Below are 27,083 nucleotides of genomic sequence, written 5' to 3' on the forward strand. Positions count from 1 at the left end.
AGATGATGCAGAAAAAGAGTATACTTTGAGCAACTTTTGTAAGGTCATGTCTACATAAAACAAGCTATTTTTCTCTCCCAGTCCCTTCACAACACAAAGTAAGTCAGATGTTGAAGTGGGGAAAAGGACACAGGAAAACACTATTATTTGAGTTACAGTTTAGCCTGAATTAACATGATAAATGACACAGTAGCTTTTTGTGGAAAAATTGCATTGCAGAGAGAAGAATAATGTCATTCATATTGCACATAATATGAACATGACAAAGGGTCCTTTGTTCTCTCGTGCTACATAATGCTCTTCCATGGCCCTATTTGGACCCTCCACCCATTCTCATTCCCAACTCATCACTGCAGACGCTTGTTCAGAACCCCATGGGTTAAGGCAACAAAGCTATTTTGTTTTTTAAATTAGGTTTAGGACAATATCGTGGTTTGGGTTTAAATAAGTAAGTTTTTCACAACCATGCCTGTTCTACAGCTCTATAAAGCACATGATGGGAACCTGAAATGGATGTTCCCGAGCTCTATTTAGTAAATATGGTGTGGGCTGTAGGGAAACTTGTCAAAATGAGTCTCTGACAAAATAAAACCTTTTAAAATGGTAAAATACTTAAATCATGTTGAACTGACAAAAGATTTTTTTTAAAACTAGACAACCTCCTTTTGGCACAAATACATTGGCATTAGCAATCATTAAAAATGCTGATGTGTAGCAGGTTTACCCTGCACACCAGTGGGTGTCTAGTGGGTTAGCAGCATGCTAACATTAGTTTACTAGCGCTAAAGTAAAGTCTGCAGGATTCATCCTCTGGGGACCTTGAATGTCTGTAGAAAATGACATGACATGAATCTCTAGTTATTGAGATATTTTAGTGTTCACCATCGTAGGTTGTGTTGGTTCTGCTCCCTCACACAATGTTTAGATCTAGATACCTGTATAATACACACACACGCACACACACACACACACACACACACACACACACACACACACACACACACACACACACACACACACATACATATAGTATATGCTGTGTTTTCTGTGCGTCACAGAGTAGGAGGCAAATGGCACACCCAGCACACACTGGGAGAGAAACAAAAGTGCTGCACCCTTTGATGTAACCACTATATGCACAGCATGTATGTCGTCATATGAACCAACCCCCTTTATAGGTACCCCTGTTGCCATGGTAACCAACACCAGTGACACTTCCTCGTCCATATAGCTCCAGCGGAGTTCCTTTGAGAGTTGTATGGGGTTAATGCAGCTGGATCTTTAAGACACAACCCCTATGCTGCACAAATCCCCTGCTGTATTGCAATAAGGAGTTGAGAGAAAAAGGCTGAACTCAACATCAACACTGCTCACGGACCATGACTCACTGCATTTATAATTGATACATACATTTATAATGGATTAAAAGTACAGATAAAGACTCTCTAAAGAAAGTGATATGTGGGATGACAGATAGCTGCTGTTTTACCTTCATAATCAGAACTCTCATTGATCTCTGCAGCACACCAGCCCCTTGTTTTCTTTGAGAGCAGTGTGAAGGTCTGCAGGGTTTACACACACAGATACACATCTGATATATGTTGTTACTGTTGTCTTATACAATATGATGATTAAAGTTCCATGTATTTCTCCTCTGGGCATGTTTTTTTTATTAGGTTTGTGTCTCTCTGGTGATGGATCTAGCTTCCCTCACAGACACACTCATTAATTGTTGAGCCCCTGTGTCCACATTTACTGGGATATGAGATCTGCTGCACCATGAATCTCACCTAATCTAGAGATGCACAATTTAATATTTTACCCAAGGGTCTGGAGGAGAGGAAGGCAAGGAAACAGATCAGGACCTTAAAGTGGAATTATCTCTGCATGCTTGAATGTGAGTGATGTGAGTCTCGCATAAAAGTGTTTAAATAAAGAAAGAACTCTGATTAAAAGCTACAGTGACATCCATAGATTAGGATAAAAAACATCTATTGTCTTCTGTAAACCTTTCAGAAGCATTGATCGTTTGATATTGATCTTTGAACCACGAATGACTATGATGCCTGTTGGAGACAGCTAAAACTAGTTGTGACTCTGACATATCATCATTGTTTATGTTATATGGGGAATTTAACAGTGTTTTATTTACATTTCCAGCCGTTACAGAGCAACATAATCATGCATCTGGAGCATTCTACCAATTTTCCAATATCAATACAAAATAAATGTTCTAGCATACTAAACAATATGGTAGTGTGGGTATTAGCACACATTTACTTGTTCCAACACGTAGTTTGTCAAATGCAGAATGCCGAAAATACCAGGATGTCCTACTGCATCTGGTGGCATTTTGAAGTATACAAGCCAGCATGTTTTTTAGGCTATTCTGACCGACAATCTTCAGCACAGGGTTAAAGCTTGATGGGCAATGTTGTGACAAAGTATGTGCAAATGAAATGAATACTGCATGCAACGGAGTGTAATTTGCAAGAGCAGTTGCAGTATGTAATTAAAAGAAATTAAAAAAAAAAAAAGTATGCAAAGTTTTGAGCGGTTACCGATTTAATTTTAAAAGGAGCATCAAACGCCATGAAATGCTTCCGACAATGTTTACTTGATTAAATCTTGCACTTCAAAAACGGAGCTCAAAGCAGCAGTGAGTAAAAAAACAGTCACTGCTCACAGGAGAAACGTGGCATCTCCAGTCGAAAATAAGTAGTGTCTGGTCAAGGTAAACGTGGATGACTTCCTACACAACCAGCACACCTGCTTGTGTGCAGTCCCCTTTGTGACCACCAGGTGTCAGTGTGACGCCACCCTGCAGCATTGATTGGACAGGTTGCAGGATCCACTTTGTCCCATAACTGTGACTGTCCTCGCGCTGGCTGGACCTCGTGATACGTGTATAGCGCAAAAAAAGTGTCACATCGAACGAGGAAGTGTATCTTTATAAAATAACAACCATCTGGTGAGAGAGAGAAAACAACAACCGGCCTACCTGATTCAAAGGTAGTCGGAGAGAAAAAAAACCCCGAAGAAGTGGTGAGCGTCGTGGGAGGGCGGGCCACCTGTGACGGCACATGAGTGGAGAAGAGGCTCGAGGCAGCTCCGCTGTTAGTGCTGCGTGTCGTTCAGTGGGTGTCTGTGTGTTTCAGAGGGTGTTTCGGCGTTTAAAGTCCACTTGGATTATCTTGAGCTCAAGGAAACGTTCATATCTTTCTGTCCGAGGAATTTGTGCGTAAGTCAGGTAAGACAAACCGCTGCTGAGCCCACATAAAAATGCTTTTTGAGTTTATCTTAATATTTTCCACTGTGGCCACACAGTGATATTTGTGCGGTGTGACTCTCTCGTCGAGGGTGGAATATTTTTAATCTTCTAAAATCTTTATGACAGTTATGCAATGGTCTTGTACGGACTTGTTATGTGTATAGGCTTTAATAAGCTATCCTCTAATTAAAATATAGGATAATTTATGTTTCATTGTTGGGCATTGTCCGAGGAGTTGAGCCGATTCAGACAGGTGTGAGAAGAAGGAATTGGATTCATGAACGTGAGTGCAAATGGCTATTTACTGTATTCATAGCACCCAGTGACCCATTCTGCTTCACTTTACTGCATCGCCGCGTTACAACTCACCAGGGGCTTCATGTGGTGGACTGATGTGTAAGAGATCCTCATCAGGGAGGTGGGCGAACTGCGAAGAAAAGCAGCAGCCTGTGATTCATATGGAGAACATGATGTTTAAACACACATTGGTGATGGTGAAGGTGCTTAAAGAGCATGGTGGATCTGCGTAAAATGGGTAATCAGCCATTTCTGTGATGTAATCATTAGTATGAGGAAACCCATTGAACCCACTTATCTGGTTTGGCGTTGGAAATGTCAAGACTATGGTAAGTGGAAGGAAACGTGTTTCATTGTTGGGTAGATTGTGTCCTTGATGTTCTCTTCATATAATTGATTGCTTGATGTTTCCCCATTCTTCAACCGGTTTTCTTTTATAACTTGGCTTGTGATGACTGTGGTTTTGTAGCTCTACAAATGGTTTATATCAGGATTTATCCCCACCCTGTAAACATGCTATATGTTCATGCATATTAACAAACTCTGTCCCTTGTACCAAAAAAAGTAATAATACTATATTACTAATATGATAGTGTTATCCCTTTCAACATCTATTGTTTGTCTGTGCTGGATTCTTGAGGTCCAAGGCCAGAGGCCGTCTATAATGTCCAGATTGTGAAACCCTCTGGGGCAAATTTGGAATTTTATATTCTCTAAAGTTGAACCATTTTAAAGACTGATTTGACTATATGCCTCACTGTTTCCTAAATGAGGTTGATAACTGTCTCTTTGAGTGTTTAAATTTCTCTCCAGACCCTCAGAAACCACAACTTTAGACTTTAGACTTATTGCCACATTTAGCTGCTGTTGACTGCAAAGAGAACCAGCCGCAGACTGGACAGATTCAAACAAATGACACAAATAAGTTGTGACATAATGGTACAGAACATTTCAGTTATACACTGACCATACACAGTTGTGTCTCCTTTGTGGTGTTGTCAGAATAACTCCAGTGTCGGTCTAAAGAGCTCAGTGTTTTGCAGACTGACTGTAGAAAGTATGAAGCTACAGTACTGGAAACAAATAGAGTTCAGTTTAGTTGGCTTCCTCTTGTCTGTCTGTGACACAAGAGAGTTTTAATGCAGTTTGTCTGTCAGTAGGAAACACAGCTCAATGGCTTTGACTGTAATCTTTTCACACACACACACACACACACACACACACACACACACACACACACACGCATCCAACTTAAAAAACAGAGAGTTTCAAGTCCTCTGAGACAATAGTCTGTGGATGGAGCTGTCGCCAACACGGTGCTCAAATCTTTTCCATTTGGACACGTTTATAGACACTTTCTAATTGTCTGATAAAATCCATCTCTGTGAACGAATGTCATGGGACTGAGAGCTGGCAGCGAGATCAGGAGGAAGACCGATTAAGAAGGTTGGGTCATGAGTGGAGTCACTGTGAAGTTCCTCTGGGCCAGCCCTCATTTTATCTTTCAACATATCTCTTTCTATATTTTCTGAAAATTTTGACTAGTGTGCTCAGTGACCAATTAACTATTTAAAGCCTCTGCATGGGTCCAGGGTAGTCGGAGCAAGTCGGGACTAATCTGGATTTTAGATGAAAGGGAATCGTGAATGTCGCCATTACTGTCTCTTTGGTCTGCGCTGCTGGACTTTCAGATGGCATTTTACCTCCTTGCTTGCTGATTTCTTCCATTTATTCCCTCTTTCCGTTGTATTCTTATGAAGTATTTCCATCTGAATAGACCGCTCTTCCTCTCAGCATTATGAGGCCTCATCAGTTGAATGGCAGACTGATTGACTGAAAGCATTTAGACCCTCACAGCGAATTTGAGTGATTTGGTGTGCATGCGCCTGATAAATGACTTATTAAAGAGCCCCAAATCGAGCTGAGACAAGACTGTGGGGTGATTGACACACCTTTACAGTGTTTGACGCCACATGCAGGAAAGAAACTGTAGGGCTGAAATAATGAGTGTCCCCAAGTTATATGTTCCATACTGGGAACAAGACAGAGCTGTAAAAACTTTAAAAAGGAGACACTAGTTAAAAAGTAATGTTTCAAAAGCAGCCTTGTTTTCACTGTTTTGTGAGATGATCCTGATGGTGAGAGGTCAAGCGGGTTTTATGCACTCCTGGAAGATCACTTGTACTATACATTTCCAAAATATTTAGATATTTCATACCTTCTAACTGTTGGTTCAATTTCACTACAATAGAGGTATCCCTTTGCACAGAACTACAATGCATCCTTGAAGATTCACTTGACTTCTCTTTTATCTCCTCAAACTTCCTTTCCTTACAGGTGTGTTTTGGGAAAGTCCAACATCCTCAAGAATGTATAATCTTGCTGCTGAAGTGCAGCGTTTTAATGCAAGAACTTGACAAGTAATCATTATTCAAAGTTTTGATTAATCTGGTGGTTTTTGTTTCATTATTCAATCATCAGTATAGACTTACTTATTATTATACCTACTTTACTGTCTATATTTTTATTCTTAACAACATAACTTTTGACTACAATGTGTTGTGGCAGCTGGCCAAACACATATCCATTTGCAAAATAGTCCTCAAGTGCATCACTGCAATTTATATTTCAAAATACATGTTCAGCATGATGTGTAATAAATCTACTGCAGGTTTCACGTCGCTCTGCTGAGTTCTGCAGATGAATCAACTGAGGCTGGTGATTGCAGGAAGATGGAAAACTTATCTAAAAACATATTTTCTTTGTTTCTGAATTGGTACACTATGTTTAAATGTGCAGAAACCACAATTGTGCTACTTTTTTTTAATCTAAAAAAACAATGAACTCTTTGACTCTCCACCTTCTGGAAACACCATCACTTTATGCTTTGAAATACATTTTTACAACATTTTGTCTATATCTACGGACACACATTACTCGTCCAGGACTAAAATCCTGTTAACTTCCCGTAGTACTAGCAGTCTGTGAATTTCCTACACGCGAGTGTCCTGCGGGTGCAATAAAAGGTTATAAATCACAGTGTTTACTGTACTTACAGCCATCTTTCAGTTACTACCTGCTGGTAAAATAACAGTCAGCTGAGTGTCTTATCCACACCTGCATGCTGCAGTTTGTTTGTCTGTCACATTATGCAACGCTCAAGCCAGCTGTTGTCATGGTGTCCTGCCCTGAGGGACTGCTGGGACCTTCTGTGAGACACTTGTTCTAATGGCTTCACTTTTCTGCTCTTTTTCGTCTTTTTCTTTTTTTTTGCTTCAATGCGTGTGTGTGTGTGTGTGTGTGTGTGTGTGTGAATCGATTTTTGTCGGTGTGCATGCATGTGTGTGTGCTCGTGAAAGAAGGGATCAGCAGCCTCTCTGGATGTTTGGCTCTTTAGTGTGCAAGAGGCATGCTTTGTTGCTGGAAGGCGAGAAAGAGTTTGACTGTTTACGTTTGAAACTGCAAAAGCATTTTAAAGGTACAGTTCACATCAAAATCTTCCTACCTGTCGTGCTACTTATCAATCTAAATTGTTTTGGTGTAGGTTGCCATCATTTTAGAGACATTCTTTCAACAATTGTTCCTACATGAAACGGCTCACAACATGGTCTGTGATTATCTCTTGTAACCAGGTCAGGATTTTTTGGAAAGAGACATAGCTGTTATTTTTGTAAATTTATTTGTTTATTTATTTATTTTTTTGTGCTTTGAGCTCCAAAAGCCAATTTATATATGTTTCCATTACATTTTAGAGAAGCTAGACATCTCATATGTCCAACATTAGTAATTTCACACCAAAATAATCTAGATTAATAAATGACAATACAGGTAAATTGAAAAATGTATGTTTTGGATTTTGGGGTGAACTGTCCCAGATATGCATAAAAGACAGGTGTGCTCCATTCATTGTCTGGTGTGTGCGTTCAGTGATGGTGTGCATGCGCTGGTCCATGTGATTGGGACGCACAAACATCTTCTCTCTCCTCCTCAACATCTCTCCCTTCACTTCTCCCTCAAAAAGCACTTGGTCTTGCTGAAATAACATTCCTATCATATCGCCACACACACACATGCGCACACACAGAGATGATCATATTTCACAATCTTTCCCCTCATGCATTGGACTCCTCTCATGCACGTCTACTGTTTGAACTGGTTTCACATCTTATCGATCTCATCGGCGCTTCATTCAAGTGTTTGCTCGTGTCATCTGCACGTAGCTCTGTTTGACAGCCATTGTTTGGTTAAGGATGTTTGCCGTCGTGTGTTTAGACTTGGCAGCAGCTGCTTTGCACACTGCAAGACTTTGCAACACGGAGAGCCGGCCCCGGTTTCGCACGGCAGCATTGATCTGCAAAAGCACCCAATATTTTATTGAGCCAATGCACTTTGTGTCTCTTTCATATCGCTGTCGTCATCCGTGTGAAATCCTCCACATCAGCTTATTTAATATTTGAACAGTGATGTTCGATTTTTCAAATTTTCCTCTGATGTGACACTTTTAGTCATTTTCTTTTGTTTCTTCGAGTATGACTATTAACCCACATGGTTTTGTGTGTCCCCTGTTTTTTTCAGGTTCTGTCGGTTCTCTCTACAGCACTGTGGAAGAGGCTGTCTGCTGCCGGCTGAGTCGTAGGGCGACTATGTTTGTGTGAGTGCCTTTGCATGTGTATACAGCCTGGTCGGAGAGTGTGTGTGTGTCCCACGAGACGCTCGGCGGAGATGCAGGGAGCTCGATCCTCTGCGGTGCGGTTCCTGCTGCTCAGCTGCTGTGTGTGTGCCGCAGCCAGCTACCCGTTCAGAACGCCCCTGGACCTGGATGTGACTCCACGCGTCACCGTGTTGCACGGCGGTAAGCAAGAACTCGAGCACGCGGGGGTTGTTCTAAAATAAGCAGATTGTTGGATAGTTTATGGTGCAACACATTCCAAATGGTCACATTTCAACAGTTCTTATCCTTTTAGGGGTCAAAGATTGAACTGTTTTTTTTTGTTAAATACCTGAAGAAGACTCGTAACTCAAATATGAATGCAGTGCTTTACATTCAGAGCAGCAGTAACACGTTTCTTTTAATAAAGACTGACTCCATTTGGAGAGAAACTCTCTATCGTTCAATCTCTTCAGTCTGTAGTGTCGCAGGTGCCGTCTTCTTTCTCTTTCTCTTCATTTCAGTTTCTTTATTTCCCCTCTCCTGAGTTTTCATCCATCACATTTCTCTACACACCAACTTGTGCACAAACCCGCTTTGCCTCCAGTAATTATCACACCTACCGTTCTGTAAATCAAGATTATTATTTATTTTATCAAAGTGTGATTTTCATTCATTTACCTTTACGTGTGAGTGATGGCATGTAGCTCGAGGTGCCGCAGAGGATGAGGCAGATGAGTGACGTTACACTCGCAGCATCGGGGAAGACTGACTGTAGTTTAGAAGAAGTGTAACCATGACAACTGTTGTAGTATGAAGTAAGACGGCCATATACAGTAATTTTCTGCCGTGCATGTGTGAGCAAAGGGTGTGTGTGTGTGTGTCTCCTTAAACAGTACTGTAATCTGATCCTGGGCTTTATTTATCACGTCTCCACTTCGACTTGCAGCCAAATTTAACTCCATTAGATGTTCTTGTAGAACATCTCTCTCCTCCTCCTCTCTCTTTTTAAACTGTTGTCTTCCTCTCAATACGTCACCTCCTTACACTATCTCTATTCATGTTTTCTCCCTCCTCCTCTCTGGATACCTTTATCTCACTTTCTGTTAATCATCGGTTGGGGCTCAAGCCTGCACACAGGTCCTCCTACACCCTTCACTTTTTCCTACACCCTTCATCTCCTCTTAAACCCCTCATCTTCTCCACTCCTTTTCTCCTACTCCATCAATATGCCTCTCTTTTCCTCCCTTTTTTATTTATTAGTTTGTACTTTTCATGGATGCTCTGCCCTCTTTCAATTCATTTACTTGGCCTTTATCTCTGGTCTTTGTTTCTTTGTCCTTCCTTCCTCCTGATGAGATTTTGATATGCAAACTTACTTCTAATCCATTTAATCTCTGTGTTTCTTAGCAACCTACAGAAGGCAAAGCCTCCAAGTTTGTGTGGGGTATTTAATGTCACACTTCCGCGTGTTTACTCCATATCGCAACGTCACCGTGAAGGTGAAAACATTGGACAGTCGTTATGGATCATTATTGATTTGATTTATTCACAGTTTTGAAAAAAAAAAACAGAGATATCCGGACTCATTTAAACATCTAAATACCTTTTCATTATGCACACTGATTTCAACCTGTCATGTATTTGGGGAATTATAGTCTGTGGATTTAACTTTGTTTATTCAGCACCGCCTGTCGGCTCTCCAGGATACGCTGGACCGTAAACAGACCTGACAATTGAGTGTGAATTTCAGGCTGTCACGTCACAGTCCGTCGCCGAGAGGTGCAGCAATTCTGTGTGCTTTCGTGTGTGTTGTCCCTGAACACTGTGTACTGTGCCGATCAGCTGAGGTCGATCCAAGTGTTTGCTCGGAAAATATCATCTGGGCTTCTCTCTCTGCTTCCCTATAGACTTAATCAAACGGGTCTTTTCTCTCACCATCTTGTAAGCCGGGGCTAAAATGTGCTGGCAAATATAGTTAATATACCTTCCTCTGCAGCGTCACACTGTCAAAGAGGTAGTTTACAGTTACATGGCTCCAGCTGTGAGGCATTGTGTGTCCTAATGTTCAGATTACAATGAGGAAATTTATCACGTAGGGAGAGCTGTTGTTCTGAAAATCCCATCCAGGTAGTGCTCTTCTTCCTCCTGCTGAGAATGAGTGAGGAAAAGTACACACCTGATCACCCAGGAGCAGTCTGGGATGGGATGTGACTGCTGCTGCTGAAGTGAGCAGTGTGGGTTGTGTTTTGCAGCAGCTGATAGGAATCTTAATGACGGCTTACTTGATAACCAGTCTTCAGTGTGGAAGTGGAGCGGCTGAGGAATCAGGATGTTGAGTTGAGCTACTTTCCACAAGTCGGTAGAAAAAAGGGGCTTGCTTTTAAGTTTCTATTGCTTTTTCTTGTTGTAAATACTCCACCCCAGCTGATGGATAAATATGCTCAGCATTAGTCACATCAGATATTTTAATTAGACATGAAACTAAAACTTTGCTGTCATTTGTCATGCTGTCGCATCACAGTTATATTGTGGAGATCTACTTGAGGTCATAACATGCCCCCGTGACTGTTGACAGTGGTGTCATGTTTACCCAAGCTAAGTGGAGCCCGGCTCGATCGTATGTTTAGAACTTACATAACTCTCTGGCATCTCAGGATGGCAGCGGATGACCTCATGACATGACGTGTGAGCGAGTGTGTTTGTGTGTGTGCATGTATGTATGTATGTGTGTGTGTGTGTACAACATGTGTCTTTGCTGAGTGTTTGTATGGATGAATCTCATGTCCTGTCAAAACAGATGCATCCCAATATAGCCTGTAAGCTGGACGGGGTACATGCCACAAAGCAATAAACCTCAAACCACAGAAACCTGCGTTAAGCAGAAGTGGATTTCTGAAATTTGATCTTGTGTCGGGCCTCTTTTCATTATCTTCTTCTTCCTCAGCAGGGCCGTGTGGGATAAGCATAATCCCTTGGCTTTTATTTTCCATGGTGGTTGTAAATTCATCTCTGGTCAAGGATAAATATAAATTATGTTTGTGATGCCGAAACCATCAAATTTAAAGCATTTTTCAAATCTATGCTAAACGTAGGGTTCTTATATATGCATGTCAACGGTCCACCGAAGAAATGTGTGAATCTTACTCTTTCGCCACCATGAGGTTGGTATTTGTGGTTTTGAGTGAAAACTATTGGATGCATTTTTATTGCAATTAATGTTCACTGATGCTATATGTGCTGTAATGTATTTGTCCTTTTTCTAGGTTTGTTTTTCCTATTCAGGTCTCTGTTTTAAAACAGATTATACTTTTTTTATTTAGCTATTGGACAGAAACCTTTACACTTCAGGGCTTTTCTACCTAATAAATGAGTTAAACAGTTGATCATCTAAATCTTTGCTGATTAATTTTGTATCAATCGATAATTGACTAAACATGTCAGCACTAAAACTCAGTAATGACAGAAAGGCCTACCCTAAAGCATTGCTACTGTCAAAAAGCAGTTATGACAATAATAATTATTACAATAATGATACTTCTTGCTTTTCCAATTTAGTTGTGTGGTTGTGTATTTTTCTTATTTCTGACGAAACACAATGAACTTTGAGGTTGTGAAAGTGATTTTCTGTGCAACTGCAGTACAATGGAGTTGAATGGAATATTTTTTTCTTGCAGTCTAAAAAAAGAATTTGCAGTAAACCCCTCATAATCAAAGAGCAAGGCCTTCTTAGCGCTTTGCACTGATGTTCGGCAATCATACGAAGAGAAATCCATCACAAGAGATGAATAGATTTCTGTTTCTCCCTTTATTCTCATGCTGTCAGGTTTGATTGAAAAAACGCTCCCTCTCGTGCTTTAAAAGGCCTCCACTCTGATGGCAATAACTTTATGCAAATGATCCTAGATGCATTCAGGTGTCTCCAGAACAGCAATGTGGATTTTTTTTTCTTCAAATTATAACACACAAATCCAGAGTTTAGGTGTGCCGCATCATCTAGTTATCACTCAAAGAAGTACATTTCTGGAGTATTTGAGAAAATATGATTGCAGAAGATGCTTTTTCTCTGAGGAAAATGTTTATTTGTGAACCCACAGTTTTATGGTCTGTCATATAAAGACTGACCATTGCAGCAGTGGACAGTGTTTGTGCTGAGCTATTCCCAGATGTGAATGTGTGTAGCCAGATGGATGAGAATCAGGCTGCCAAGTCCAATAATCAAACCTGGGATATGATCCCGACATTATCATTGGCAGCACAACAACAAAAGAAAAACTGGGTTACGTGTAGTACATTGAGCGCCCTCTGACTTTCAGTGTGTCGTTTGAAAAAATACATAACCTGAATTTGTTATAGGCCACGGACAGGATGTTGCAGAACCAGCCAGTGTTACAAAAGTCATGTTTATTAACAATCCTCCTTTCCTTTCCTCTCCTCTCCTCTCCTCTCCTCTCCTCTCCTCTCCTCTCCTCTCCCAGGTCTCCGGGGCTGCAGACGTTTCCAGTCCTCTGCAGTCAGCTACAGCACCATGTTGCTGGAGGCTGACAGTGAGCGTCTCTTCGTCGGGGCCCGGGGGGCTGTTTTTGCTCTCAATGCCTCTGACATTTCAGCCAGCTCTGCTCTCACTGTGAGTGTGTTTTGTTTCTGTGTTGCTTCATGTTGTGCACCTCAGCTGCCATATCTTTAACTCTGCCACAACTTCATTTGCATTCCACGACGCAGGAACTTTTTGAGGCAAAACTATTTATTCCCATGTCACCCCTTGTGTGTTTTTTTCTGTGTGTTGTTGTGTTACTTTTGGCACAATAACTCACAGTGTTTACCGCAGGAGCATATTGCTGCATGAACTTACATATTAATAAGATAAAAAACGGAAAAACTAACTACTGTATCTTCTCACTGTAGCTCTAAATAGATACAAAATTCATGTTAATTTCATCCACACATTGGAGTATGTTGACACAGAAATTCGTTCTCCTTCATGCAGTTATTAGCATACTATCTATCTACCTCTATCTAGTGTTTCCAGTTTTAACTTAAAACCCCACAGACCCAACAACAGGTAAAGAGGTTCATTCTGATTCTAATTAATTTCCAGGTCGGTGATTAAGTATGATAGGACATTTGGCCCTTTTCCCTTTATCGTTTACCGCATTAAAGTTATAGTCCTTACAATTCTCTTCATGTGAAAGCCACACTATTTATGGCTGGAATTAATAAGATATTCTGCCATTTTCATTAAATGAATCTAAACTCATACATTTACATATCTGGTTTCAAATGGCATGAACAAGTTATTCACAATGAACAATGAATATAGAGGAGCTCAACAGACGGTATTTGAAGATGAAACACATTTACTTTAGTAAAGCGACAGTGTTGCAAAAAAACAAATATCAAATAACTTTTTAGTATGTCCATAGCTGACCTTAAAGTGTATTGTCAGCAATGTTGCTGTGATTGAGTCTAGTTCTCAAACTATCACATGCTGCAGGACAAAATCTTTAAAGTTTACCGTCACCCAGGGAAGTGGAAAATCCTCTTTCCTCTTCATGCTGCTGCGTTCGTTAACTGTTGACAACCTGACGTTAAGCTGTCACGCTAATTAGGTTAATGCAGTGTTGGTGTCTGTCATGAAGTATAATTGCTGGTGCGTAACACTCCCTCGCAGCCATTCCTGCGTCTCCTGCTGTAAATATACCTGTTACAACCGTCTTTGAAAAGACACGATGCTGTTCAACAACACAATGCATTCAGATGCTGTCAGGTCAAAATTCCATATTTATGAAATATTAAATCAAAATAGAAAAGTCTCATTTATCTGTTGTATTTGACTAAAATGTATACAAGTCAGTGATGTGAAACCATCCAATTCATTGTGTGCTCTTCCTATCTTCCTGTATCAAATGCGGTGTGTATTAGATTGAATGGGAAGCCTCCCCCGAGCAAAAACGTCAGTGTCTACTCAAGGGAAAAGACAATAAGGTAGGCAGTTCTTCCTTGAGTCATATCTTTTCATCTTTTCGTATTGGGTTCTCTCCCATGTATTGATATTCGTTTCCTCACCATAACATTTTTTCCGGCTTTCTCATCCTCTTCCAGACGGAGTGTTTTAATCACATCCGCTTCCTCCAGAGGTTCAACTCGACTCATCTCTACATGTGTGGGACTCATGCCTTTAGACCCCTCTGTGTATACATAGTATGTCAACGCAAAATGCATTACAAACCTTTGAGTGCTGTTGAATCCATTTTTATATCTTATTTCTTTCTATATTAGTGAAACATTTTTTGGAGCAAAGATGTTGTTCTATAGATGTGAACATCGCTGCTGTGATCTGTAATTCCTCATGTATGGTTTCAAGGTGGGACTATATGTCCTCCTCTTTACCTAAATGTGTTGTCCTCTATAGAATGAGGAGACATTTGTGATGTCGTCTCAGCCTGAAGAGGGCAAAGACAAGTGTCCCTACAGCCCAACGACAGGCTACACTGCCCTGCTCATCGGTACGCCCTTCAACAGTTGTCAGTCACGTCCAGAGTTTTACTAAAAGATTACAATACTGTAGAATCTGATTCATTGGTTTTCCTCCAGACCAGCAGATGTATACAGCTTCCCAGTACGAGTTTAGGAGCTTTCCAGATATCCGCCGCAACTCTCCGTTCCCCACACTGAAGACGGAAGATGCCCCGACGCGCTGGCTGAACGGTGAGTGAAGCCCCTTTGCTCTTTATCAGTGGCAGTTGATCAATATTACATTATTGTACATCTGCTGATTGCTCCAATAATTCTTACAACACTACTATGTAGTTTTATGTTGATAAATATATTGTTATGACTTTGCATTTAAAAATGATACTTTATAGCTGTTAGCATTGTGGTACAACTGTCCCCAAGCACAGCCTCCCAAAGCCACGAGAATGACTCTAGACCAGGGGTATTCCTGATGTTCAACAAGGCCCAGTTTGAGAAAATGTCCTCATGCAAAGGTCCAGTACTTCACAATAATGTCCAACTTGCGCTATAATTTAGTCCAATATGATTCATTTGCTCTTGTCTTTTAAGTAGCTATCTCCTCTGTTAAAGATGTTTTGGTGAGACACCTCAGGTTAGACAAGTAGAATATTATGTTAACTCTATTGTTTGGCGAAATTGCTATACGTAGGTTTAGGGTATGGAATTGGCTTTGTAAATTCCTTAATCAAGAAAGAAAAAAAAGTATTAGTCCGTACATCTTTTACTCTCCTATACAGAGGCAGACTTTGTGGATTCGGCGCTCGTGAGGGAGAGTCTGGGCAGCAGCACCGGCGATGATGATAAGATCTACTACTTCTTTACCGAGAGGAGCCAGGAGCAGACGACAACATACAGCCACAACAGGGTGGCACGAGTGGCTCGCATTTGTAAGGTGAGCTTTAAAAAGGATGCAGGATATGATTCACAATTGGGAGGGAAGTATCGCATCAGACTAGCTTGAGTGAAGTCTTTCTTGATGATGTATAGAAGGGGTTGCTACAATAGATGAGGGGCTGGATGGGATCTACATTTGTAACATGGCTCCATTGTGATTAGAGGAGCAGAGTTTGTAGCTGATGAATGGACTGCAACGTCACTGTGGCTTCGAATGCGAGGGATGGATGACTGCAGGGGAGAGATGGACTGTTCGGCTTCCTCTGCTCCCTGAAATGTGAATGATTTACATATCCTGCTGCCCAGGAAGGAGTTAAGAATAATAAGAGCTGGCTGTATAGTGTAATAACCTTGTTGTTCTCTCATGTGGCACCTTAATATCAAGTCAGCCCACAAGTTCTCTCCTTGAAATTGTGGCAACATGTTTGTTCATTCAACTTAATAGAAATGACCCTGCGGTGGAATGTGTGACATTTGCAATTTGCCACAGGCTGAATACATTTAATAGTTGTGATCAAAGAGTGATGTCAATTGCTGGATTTCCAAAAGAATCGTGGCCCTGAGTCGAGCTTTTCAAATATGAACGTGTCCAGAATGTTTCACTCGTTAGGTGTGCTGCAGTCTGCTGGTGGACAAAAACATACACTTTTACACAAAGCTGTAGATTACAGTGGGGAGTCTCACAGTACCTATGGGAAATCCTAATCTTGTTTCCTTATTGCTTTCCAATGCCATCTGTTGCACTCTAGGGGGTTCAGTTCCCCTTGTGTGCCACCTTGAGCCGATTGTTCGGTCTGTTTTTCATTTATTCAGGCCTTACCTCGTATGACCCGCTCCCCTTCCTTCTCTGTTTCTCATTTCTCCCTCCCTCTTCTTCCCTCAGGGGGACCGGGGAGGCCGTTTAACTCTCCAGAAACGATGGACGTCCTTCCTCAAGGCCAGGCTGACATGTTCTCTGCCTGAGTACGACTTCCACTTCAACATGCTGCGTAGCATGTTTGTCATGCCTGGCCTTACGCCGCAGGACACGCTCTTCTACGGCATCTTTGGCCTGGAATGGTGAGTGGGGACGTGCGTCGAGATCTACGGCTGACGGGGACTTGGATGCAAATGTAAAAGAGAGAGATAAAGATGAAAGGCAGCAATCGATATATTGAGAAAGGCGAAAGAGACAGGAGGGGACGGGATGAAAGAGAGGCGAACTCTTTCATTCAAATGAAAGTTGGGTGGAAGGGTTTTACCATAGTTGAGGGAGAGAATATTAATTAGAAATATAGATTTAGATGGACTAAAAAGAAGTTAAAGATAAATTAATCCAAGGGTGGTACGGCCCTACACTTCAAGAGTTTTAGAGTTGTAAAATGAACTGACAGCTGAATCCAGAGTATTTTTCCTCGGCATAACGAACACACATCAGACCCACGGGACTGCGCCACCCTGCGCGCTCATGTCATGTGACATATAGGGTTCTGCCTGCCAGCCTCCTGCCAGCATCCTGCATTGAGCCCTTTAGTAACAATGAGTGGACCAAAGAAAAGAAAAGTCCATAGTGAGCGCAGTGTTTAATGAGGACTGCTAAATATTTTTTCACAGACGTATGATCAAAGGCTCGATGTCTTATTTGCCAAGAAACCATTGCGGTTCAAAGAATAAAATATCAGCGAGCCGCCACTTTTCCACCAAGCATGCTAATGCTGCGTTCACACCAAAAGCGTTGTGAATTTGACGTACGAGTAGACCTGCTGGTTCGTCATTTAGACGCTCTTGTGGGACTACGGATAATATTATGAAGCCAGACACGATGGAGTTTGATGTTCACACATATGTAGAATTTACACAACAAGTATGAAGCAGAACTTGTGGTTATTTCCATGGTGGATGGTGGAAACGGTAACTGTTTTTACAGAGATAACCCACAGGGATAAGCCACGCCCCCTTTCAGGCGTAGGTAACATTCGCGACGCGTTTGGTGTGAACGCAGCTTTACTATGCTCGGCCCGGCCCATCTGTCAAATTTTAAAAGTCATTGTGGCCCCTGAGACAAAAAGTTTGCCCACAACTGAATTAACCTGTTAATGCCACACTGGTTCTTTTCATGACCTCTTTGCAAAATGTAAAATATACCACTGATAAAAATCAAACTGAAAAGAACTCTCTTTGATTTAGGAATAATTGCGGTAAGCACATGTGAAAGACAAACTAATTTCCTGTGTTCGCGATAAAAGTCACTCTATGGTTCGGCATTTAAACGCTTTTAATGTGAAACGCGGGAAGTATAAAAAAGTATGTTTTTCTTGAGCACTAATTTAATACAGCTTCAACACCATGAAAAATAGATTCCAAAGAGCTACTATACAGAGAGATAATTACTGACTGTAAATGCATAAGATGGCTATTGCAGGAAAAATTATCAGTATCAAAATATTGTTTGTTTTCAGGAACATTTTTAAGGTCTGCAGTAGCTCTTTGTAAAAACTAGTTTTCACTTTTTGTTGTGGTGCATTTATTGCAGTGACGTATCGTACAAAAGGTGTTGCAGTGCAGAAAGCTTAAACAAACTGATGATCTTCAGCATTTTTGTTTTTTTGGATGCTGCTGTGTCATTTTGAGCGTCATCTCTCCTGTCTCCCACTCCTACGACACCTCTAAAGTGATTTTGTATTTCTCTCTTCCCTCCTTCCCTCCTACCTTTCTCAAGAGATGTATAACTTCAAGGAATCCTCCTACTATCTCTGTCAGTGCTCCCTCCCTCCGTCCCTCCCTCTCTCCTCTGGGCACCACTGATCTACTGTACTCCAACAGCTGTCCCTATGGCAACACTGGGTTTACTGCTATTATTGTTTGCAGCCTGTGTGCTCTGGTCTTTTTCTCACTCCGTCTGTGTTGCTCTCTGTAGGAAAAACGTGAAGGCGTCTGCGGTGTGTCGATTCTCCCTGTCTGAAGTCCAAGAGGCCTTTCAAGGCCCATACATGGAGAACCAGGACTCTGGCTCTAAGTGGAAGGAATACACTGGAAAGATCCCTGACCCACGACCTGGAACGGTAGACGCACATGCACAAAACACGGGCCTGGAACGGTAGACACACATGCACAAAGACACAGGCCTGGAACGGTAGACACACATGCACAAAGACACAGGCCTGGAACGGTAGACACACATGCACAAAGACACGGGCCTGGAACTGTAGACACACATGCACAAAGACACAGGCCTGGAACGGTAGACACACATGCACAAAGACACGGGCCTGGAACGGTAGACGAACATGCACGGCCCTGCAGCCCGGTCAGCCTCTTAAACACAAGATGACGAACAGGAGGAAAGTTTCCCCCCCCCGTTTCGACCTCAGAGGATCTAAACGAGGAAGACGCTAACGGAGAACAGATGAAAGTGATCCAAAGTAAAGATTACGAAGAAAAGATGAGGGAAGATGATAGAAAGGACGAGGCTCAAAAAACACAACCAGCTTATGTCGCTGAAACCCATTTCCATGCCGATTAACTCCAGCCCGTAGCTTTTGGCGACAATGGCTTAGTGCAGCAGTCAGGGCCCCGGCATCGTTAGCGTAAGAGCAGACACTGGAGTGTCATTTCAACACTTTGTAGGACTTAATTTGAACGTTGCTATTAAACGGAACGGTCAAGGGCTTTAACTTGGGAGCGTGAAAGCCTCTTAGAGGAGTTGGCTGAAGCTACGATGTTCCCTTAGTCAGGTGCTCAGAGAGCTGAGTCGCCCGCATGTCAGCTCAAGTCGGCTGCTGAACTCAAGCAGTCTCATTGTTGTCCGTGTGAAAAGTATCATTTCCCCCTGACAGAATCTTCCATAGGCTCGCATTTTTTTCTTGATCCTTTAATTTTTCCCCGCAAACCGTCTCGTTAAGCCTCGCGACATCCTCTCTGCCTTCCACCATCCACATCTGTTTACATAGAATTTTATTATAAGCCCAAAATGTCTCTTCTCCCTGCGGCCCACATCCTGCCTCATGGTGTCTCATCCCTCCTCTCATCGCTCTCTTTGACTTATTTTCCTGCAGTGTATCACTGACGCTCTGAGGGCCAAGGGCATCAATGTCTCCACCTCTCTGCCTGACGATGTGCTGAACTTTGTCCGGAGGCATCCTCTGATGTCCCGGCAGGTCCAACCATCAGATAGACGACCACTTTTGTTCAGGCGGACGACGGACTACACACACATGGCCGTAAACATGATCCAAGGCTTAGATGGACAAACATACCATGTGTTGTACATGGGCACAGGTGTGTATGAATTCATGTACAGTTTAATTGTGCTTCTACTGTTTGACATCTGGGGAATGTCAGGTGTTAAATGATAAGATTGATTCCACTCTCACGTCTGTTCACTACATTTAAAGCTACAATAGTAGTTGGCTTAGCATAACTCCTGGAATCAGGAAGCCTGGCAAAAGTAGCAAAATCTGCCAAAATCCATTATGTTTATATGAAGGATTATATCCTGGACTATTTATTGTTGAGTCACCGTGACCAAGCTAGCTGTATCGATTATTAGTTGTGTGTATGTATTTATAGAGAAACCTGGTTAAAACGGTAACCCATCAGTTATTAAATTGTTCATATGTTAAAGGAGTCTTTAGAGTCAGCTGCCAAAATACAATTGTAGTGTCTATATGTTTAAAGTTCCTAGGCCACTTAGGATTTCGACAAGAAAGATACTTTGCAGACTAATTATCCAGACGTCTATGAGGCAGGGAAAGTGTTGGCACAAGGGTTCATTCAAAGATGACATCACAAAGACATGGCAGATGATTCTAGTCCAAATTTACATTTCATTTACCAACTTATAGTTCTATTTATACTTGCATAAACAATTTACAGACGAAAATATGTGCTTGAGTGGCTCATGCAGCAACACAGTATGTGTTTCCAGAGAATCAAACCCACAAGATAAACATGTGAAATATGAATAGGAATAATTACATTTGGTTTGTTTATTGCATTAAAGACATTGTGTTTTGCAAGAGAAGTCCACATCTTCAGTTGTCTGAATCTTCTTTAAATCACCAAGAGTGGCTGCATTTACACTCAACAATGTTGTAACTATAATACAGGCAAATAAGTGGATTGATATCTTAAGTTTTAGTTTACAAGTGTTTGCAATTTAATGTTTCTATAAATAAATCCACAACACAGGGATTTGTTTTGGGAACTGGTTAACAGAAATGCATGTTAACTGTGTTTGTGGTACTAGTTACTGCTGGTTGGTATGGTATTTTTAATTCTGATGTTTGTCCTCTTTGTGTGTGTCGCTCAGATGAAGGCTGGTTACATAAAGCTGTAGAAATCGAGGGTCAGCTTCACATTATCGAGGAGCTTCAACTGTTTAAGGAACCACAGCCTGTAATCAACCTGCTGCTTTCAACAAAACAGGTACTGTGTTGGACCATCAAATGCACACACACGCACACAAACACACACACGTTTGATGAGTAATCTCTGCGTCCTACAGTATTTAAATCATCTCTGTCGCCCCCAGATGAGTGTATACGTGGGCTCTCCATCAGGCGTGGTGCAGCTTCCTCTCTCGAGCTGTCACAGATACACCTCCTGCTACGACTGCGTCTTCGCCAGAGACCCTCACTGTGCCTGGAACGGAGCCCAGTGTGTGGACGTAATGGCTCAAGCAAACAGGTGTGTGTGTGTGTGTGTGTGTGTGTGTGTGTGTGTGTGTGTGTGTGTGTGTGCGTGTGCGTGTGCGTGTGCTAGTACTACATGTGCCTTTTCATGTGTTTTGATTTAACTAACCTCAAGTATCACAGTGCCCTGTCACGGTGTCAGCTCCCGGAACTGTTGCGTAATCACAACGCTGCCAGAAACTTAATGCTGGCTGTGATAGTGAACAGAGCATGCAGCTGTGTACTTAACCTTATGCGCACCAGTGTACTTATTAAACTGGATGGATTTGCTTACTTGGTAGAAAGCTGGTATGGAGGCAATAAATGATATGAGAATATAGCACACAATAGAAATAAAAGGAAATGGAGTTCTCAATATACTTACCAACAATATTCAATCATTTGTATGTTACAGAAAGTGTTTAATCTGTGCACAAATATACTTATTGTTATGTTTTCTCCTTTATGACAGATCCACTTTAGTCCAGGACATCCAGCAGGGCAGAAAAGGATGCGAGAACACACAAGATGGTACGCAGAAATCTCCTCTGCAGCTAGGTGCTGCTGTTTAAAAAAAAGTTTGCTTTTATCACAGTTAATGATGAAAGGGAGATTAAAAATAGAAAATGTTAGGAAGGAGTCAAAAGATGCATAGTTGTCATCAGATGGCATGAAGGCCTCTTTGAAAGTTGATTATGCACACTGCGTTGGCAATATCCTCTTTTCCCTTCTTTAATCACATTTTTGCCATCTCTGGAGAGAAATCTGTTTGATATTCAAGGCAGGCAAATGCCTTCTATCACTTCACAAATTCAATCTGATAAAATGTAGCATCGTCGGCCCCTTCGTTGTTCTCTCTCTGTATGAGGTGAAACGATGGAAGGAATTAAAAGACATGGATTTGGAGTTTATGCCTCAATAACTTTGAACAGCCCGTAATCAGTTCAGTAGGTGTTCAACAATTACCATATAAAATGAGTCAGAGCCTGTGTTGTGAGGTTTCCTGTAAACTTAATGTGAAATTGGAGGCAATTTATTCATATCTGTGTTGCAGACGTTGTGGTGCGGAGCCGCTCTGTGCGCGTGGGTGACGACGTGTTGCTGCAGTGTGAGCTCAGCTCAAACTTGGCGACGCCCCTTTGGACTCTGGATGGCAGCGAGCTGCAGGGCTACGGCCTCAACTCCGGCTTCAGAACTGGCACAGACGGCCTGCTGATTATCGAGGCCCGGCAGCACCAGAGCGGGATGTACACCTGCTTCGCTGTCGAGAACAATATCAAGGTCGCCCTAGTCACCTTCAATGTCACCATCCGCCTGGACCAGCCCCCTCCGCCACCTGTGGAGCCAACCGAAGACCCTTACCGTTTCTTTGCCACCCTGCTGGCCCCCACTGAGCATTCCTCCTCCGAGCGGCCACCGCCCCCGGCTCCTCTCCTCCCACACTCAGAGCTGCTCTCCCCCAGGAACATGGAGGCCATATATCTGTCCCTCATCACCATCCTCGGAAGCCTTTGTGTAGTCCTCACTGTGGTGCTTGTCTACGTGGGCTTCTGCCTGCGAGTGGGCAACAGAGGGAAGTATTCATTACGAGCCGCTGCTTCCGCCTACCCGAATTGTAAGAGGCACAACAAGAACAGAAAACATCACAGAAACTCCTCCCTCATGGAGCTGAAGACCATCTCGAGCCACTGTAACGGTAATGGCGTTTGTAATGGAGTTTCAAAGCAGCACAACGACGACTTCCAGGAGGGAGGCTTCCTCCAGATCGTCCCCGGAGAGGCTCACTCGTCACCCAATAAGGAGACTACTCCCCCGGCCCCTCCTCTCCCACCAACTCCGCAACATCCCTCTCCAGAGTGTGACTTCCCCAACGGGTTATCGGCCACGCTGCCCAGCGTCCTGCGGAGGATGAATGGCAACAGCTACGTGCTGCTGAGGCAGAGCGAGTCTGAGAGCACCTCACCGCTCTGCTACTCCTTCGCCGAGGAGCTAAACAAGATCTTAGAGAAGAGGAAACACACTCAGCTGCTGCCCAGGCCGGACGAGAGCTCCGTGTAGCGAGCTGTGACTCCCCCTGTGGTGGGAGGGCAGCTGTGTTTTTACTTGGTGCTGAAGTGCCTGTCACATGACCCATTATTGTCAAGGACTAACGCAATGAGAGAGTCTTAACTACGTTCTTTGCTTTGGATTTTTCCACATTGAGACATTCCTTCTTTTTTAACTTGTGGGCTGATTTTTAACCTTAATTCACAAATTTCCCAACATGTAACGAGTGAGAATGACAGATGCCAGTGAAGGATTGAGCATGAAATGACAAGAAAGTACAATCTACCTCACCTTTTTACTGCCCAGGAGGACTTCTGCAGACAGTCTGTAATCTGATCCGAGTCTCAAGACACTAAACGGGGCACACGGACTCCAGCAAAGAGCAAAGCCCCGTGGGAATATAAATACATGTGAAGTCTTCTGCTGCGTGGCGGCCATCTTCGGCTCGATTCAGACTGGAGGGCAGCTGGCCAAAGTTTGTTTGCACTGACAAGTGCACAGATGGCCTATGCATTTTTAAACATGACATTCACATCTTATAAATATTGAGGGAGGTGGATATGACGAGTAAGGGAATTCGGTGTACAATATTTTCACTTTTAACACTGACCTAATCAATTGCAATATTATAATATTAATACTAATAACACCAAATGATATACATTAACAAATGGCAGCACATAATGATAAAAAGAATGGCGGAGAATGAAGAAATGGTGAACTAATCATTATTTAATATTACTATTAACCCGAATTCGAAGTTCATTAATTAACCAAATTGAAAAAATGTTTTACATTGTAATACATTTATTCTTGATGATATTATGTAGTTTATTTATGAATTGATGGCAATATTGAGAATTTGCCATTCATACGTGGTGTTGAAATTCAAATAACTTTGACTGCCACCATAACCTGATATACAGGTAGTCATTTAATAATCATAAGAGTATTTGCTAATGCAAATAAGCATAACTGTAATTTACAGCTGCAGCTGAGGCTCACAACGCATCATTGAACATGCTTAAACATGGCCTTAAGGAGATACCTCATCTTGGCCTTTAATATAAAGTCACAACTCATGTCTGCTATTCCTGCAAATGTATAACAAGTTGCCATAAAAAATGAATTTGGGTACATTTTAGATTCCAAACAAAGGAGATACTGTCATTTAATCTTTTACATAATTGATACAAATATTGAATAGTGATTATTTCACCATGTGTTAAAAGACAACCTGAAGAAAATATGACAGTATTATTGATTTTGAATGCACTTTAAGTAGTAGTTTTTAAAACACTTTTACAATGCAAGGTAATGAACACTTTAATGGACGTTGATTCTGCAACCTGTCAAGAACAAGAAGAGTCTTTTGATTGGTCGTTTCTCATTATGAAGAGCTGCAGCGGGGAAAGGCCACAACTTTGTCTGCTGGACCTCGTTTAACACGAGAAAAACTGACTGTTTTAGTCTCAATCCACCGCTGAGCATCACCCGATATGAGACTATAGCGAAGAATGACAAACTGTGGGGCACAGCGTTCACCAAAAGTATCAAAGGTAAATCATTTTTATATTTTACCAACACATCTCCGACACCGGCACGTTGCCAAACAAGCACTTAAAGGAATAGATCATGGAGATAGAGTGAGCGTTCACTTCATCAGTGTTGCAAAGACTGGATACATGCAGCACACGCAGTGTTATCTCACAATTTATTGGGTTTATCTGAACACTAACAGCTTGTTGATCTGACTGCTGGGCTGTTTATAATTTGGGAGAAAGTTCAGTTGTAAAGATGTCCATATGAAAACATCTGCTGCAGTCTGATTGACAGATATACTGTGTAGTGAATAACCTCAAACATTTCTAAGAGAAACCCAACCGTGGATCACATTAAAACCAACTCCAAGGCTTGATTTCTAGAAGCCAGGGTGATGGAGGAGCTGCAGTTTAATCTATTTTGCAGTTCATAAAAAGGAAACTAATATTTATAATTTAGTCTTTTCACTTGCTCACGAGTTTATCTTCAGACTAGTCATTATCAATCAGCATCACACTGTTTATTTCCCTTATCGGTGTCCTCTTGCTGTATCTCACTGTCAGAGGGCAGAATTAATTAAACACCCGTCTGACCTTCTTGCTGAAGACAGAGTGAGTTTGATATCTTCCCTGTGGATTTACAACCTCACTCTCCCAATTATTTGCTTAAACTCTCTGGGTCAGACTGGGGTTTTGTGTTTTACTACTTTATGTCTAACAGAATCTAATCTACACAGCATATGCTGCATGTGGCCCTTCATACACCCACATAGACGATGCTGAAGCACTGTGGGGTCAAGGTGTGAGATACTGTGTCTTCTGCAGTGGTCTGCATTAAACCAAGTTTTCTAGTCAATGGAACTGATCAAAGCACTCTTCACACTTCAAACGCCTTCAATAAAGAAGCCCTCTGACCTCATTTCGAAGCACAAAACATTTGGAAGATGAGGTGAACATAACGATACTTGCATACATAAACTTAAAATCATTGTCGCTAATATATAAATACTTTGAGCTGCATTGGAAGAATCCTGGGCAACACAGTCATTTCTGTTGTTGTGCTTGCTTTTAAAGTAACAGGCAATAGAGACACATTGTTGAATATCTTTTCCCTCTCTCTCGTTGCAGGTGTCATGTGCACAGGTCAGTTTGAGTTTCTTGTAATTTAGTTCCTGGGGAAACCATCTGTCTTCCAGAGTCAGATGGCAAGACTCGCTTTAAAGATGTTCTTAAAATGAGCAATTTAATCAAATTCAGTGTCATCCCTGGGCAGCAGAGCCAGAAGAGAAAGAGAAGCTGGATAAGAGGAACAGCAAAAGAGTGTAAAGCTCTGCTTTATCACAACTGGAATGAAAAAGGTTGGCTGCAGTGTCCTACTGAGCAACATCTGTCTGTTTGATGCAAACTTGTTCAACCAAACTTAAAGTATAATCCCTTTTTTTCCACACTTGCTGCATGAATTATGTTTTCAACACTGTTTTTTTTTTCTTTCTTAAAATCAAGGAAACAACAAGAATTCCTAATATTATTGTAAAGTGCCAAGGTCGATGCTTAAAAAGAGCTCTGTGAGCCCATTTTTAAGGCAGAAGAAATGGATTAAAAAAAAGAAGTGTATTTATTTTGTAATTTTGTACATTGTGTTGAGGAAGTTATTGTCATTGTTGCTGTTGAGGTGCCACTTGTGGACACCTTCATGACAAATGGCCTGTGTTGGAACAAAATGTGATGAATAGAAGCACGGTAGCCAAAAGCATGCAGAGGCTGTAACCAGAACCACATCATTTTATATTTATAACCTACTAATGGGAGGAAAACACACTAATTTACTTATTCACTCTTACCTATTAACTAGGGATCATTTAGCTTTTCTCTCACTGTAATGTCCAAATATTTGTTTTGATCTCTTATCGGCATGTTACCGCATGCTTTTGTGCGCACAGCAAATTATTTTACTAAACTAAACACAGAGAATAACAGGGCAGTATGTTCCTTCACATTTCAGTCATGAGTTAAAATAAAGCTTTGTACTTCAACCTCTTCCTCTCCTCGTCATCGCTTTTTACAGTTTGCATTCTCCCATGTTACAAAGATAGATGAAACTGCAATGTTAAGAGGAGGCAGAGCTGATGAATGTGTTCAGACTCTCGGGCATAAGCACGACACAGAATGGCACGGGAAACGTTGCTCGCAGGTTGATGTTCCAGGACTGGTTCAGATCC

General features: G+C 41.8%; 1 protein-coding gene across 4 annotated transcripts; it reads left to right on the forward strand.

Moving 5' to 3' along the window:
* Window positions 1-2,900: 2,900 nt before the first annotated feature.
* LOC137779907 (semaphorin-4G-like) lies at window positions 2,901-26,865 on the forward strand. Of its 4 annotated transcripts, none has more exons than XR_011077087.1 (16): window positions 2,901-3,250; window positions 8,144-8,420; window positions 12,695-12,843; window positions 14,139-14,201; window positions 14,319-14,417; window positions 14,629-14,722; window positions 14,811-14,924; window positions 15,470-15,624; window positions 16,510-16,685; window positions 18,523-18,667; window positions 19,661-19,883; window positions 20,917-21,032; window positions 21,139-21,293; window positions 21,750-21,808; window positions 22,332-24,882; window positions 25,993-26,865. XR_011077087.1 is itself a non-coding variant. In XM_068568146.1 (16 exons), exons 3-16 carry the CDS (start codon window positions 8,234-8,236, stop codon window positions 23,333-23,335), a joined length of 2,739 nt encoding a protein of 912 aa, XP_068424247.1. In that variant the 5' UTR covers window positions 2,901-3,045; window positions 3,159-3,250; window positions 8,144-8,233; the 3' UTR covers window positions 23,336-26,865. The 4 variants fall into 4 exon arrangements, 2 of the variants coding, with proteins under 2 accessions (XP_068424247.1, XP_068424249.1); XR_011077088.1 differs by having other exon boundaries at window positions 22,332-23,890; window positions 24,722-26,865; XM_068568146.1 differs by having other exon boundaries at window positions 2,901-3,045; window positions 3,159-3,250; window positions 22,332-26,865.
* Window positions 26,866-27,083: the final 218 nt, after the last annotated feature.

The sequence above is a fragment of the Clinocottus analis genome, unplaced genomic scaffold (assembly GCF_023055335.1).
Source record: "Clinocottus analis isolate CAN_PGR_092001 unplaced genomic scaffold, fCliAna1.0.p SCAF_8, whole genome shotgun sequence".
NCBI classification, from domain to species: domain Eukaryota; kingdom Metazoa; phylum Chordata; class Actinopteri; order Perciformes; family Cottidae; genus Clinocottus; species Clinocottus analis.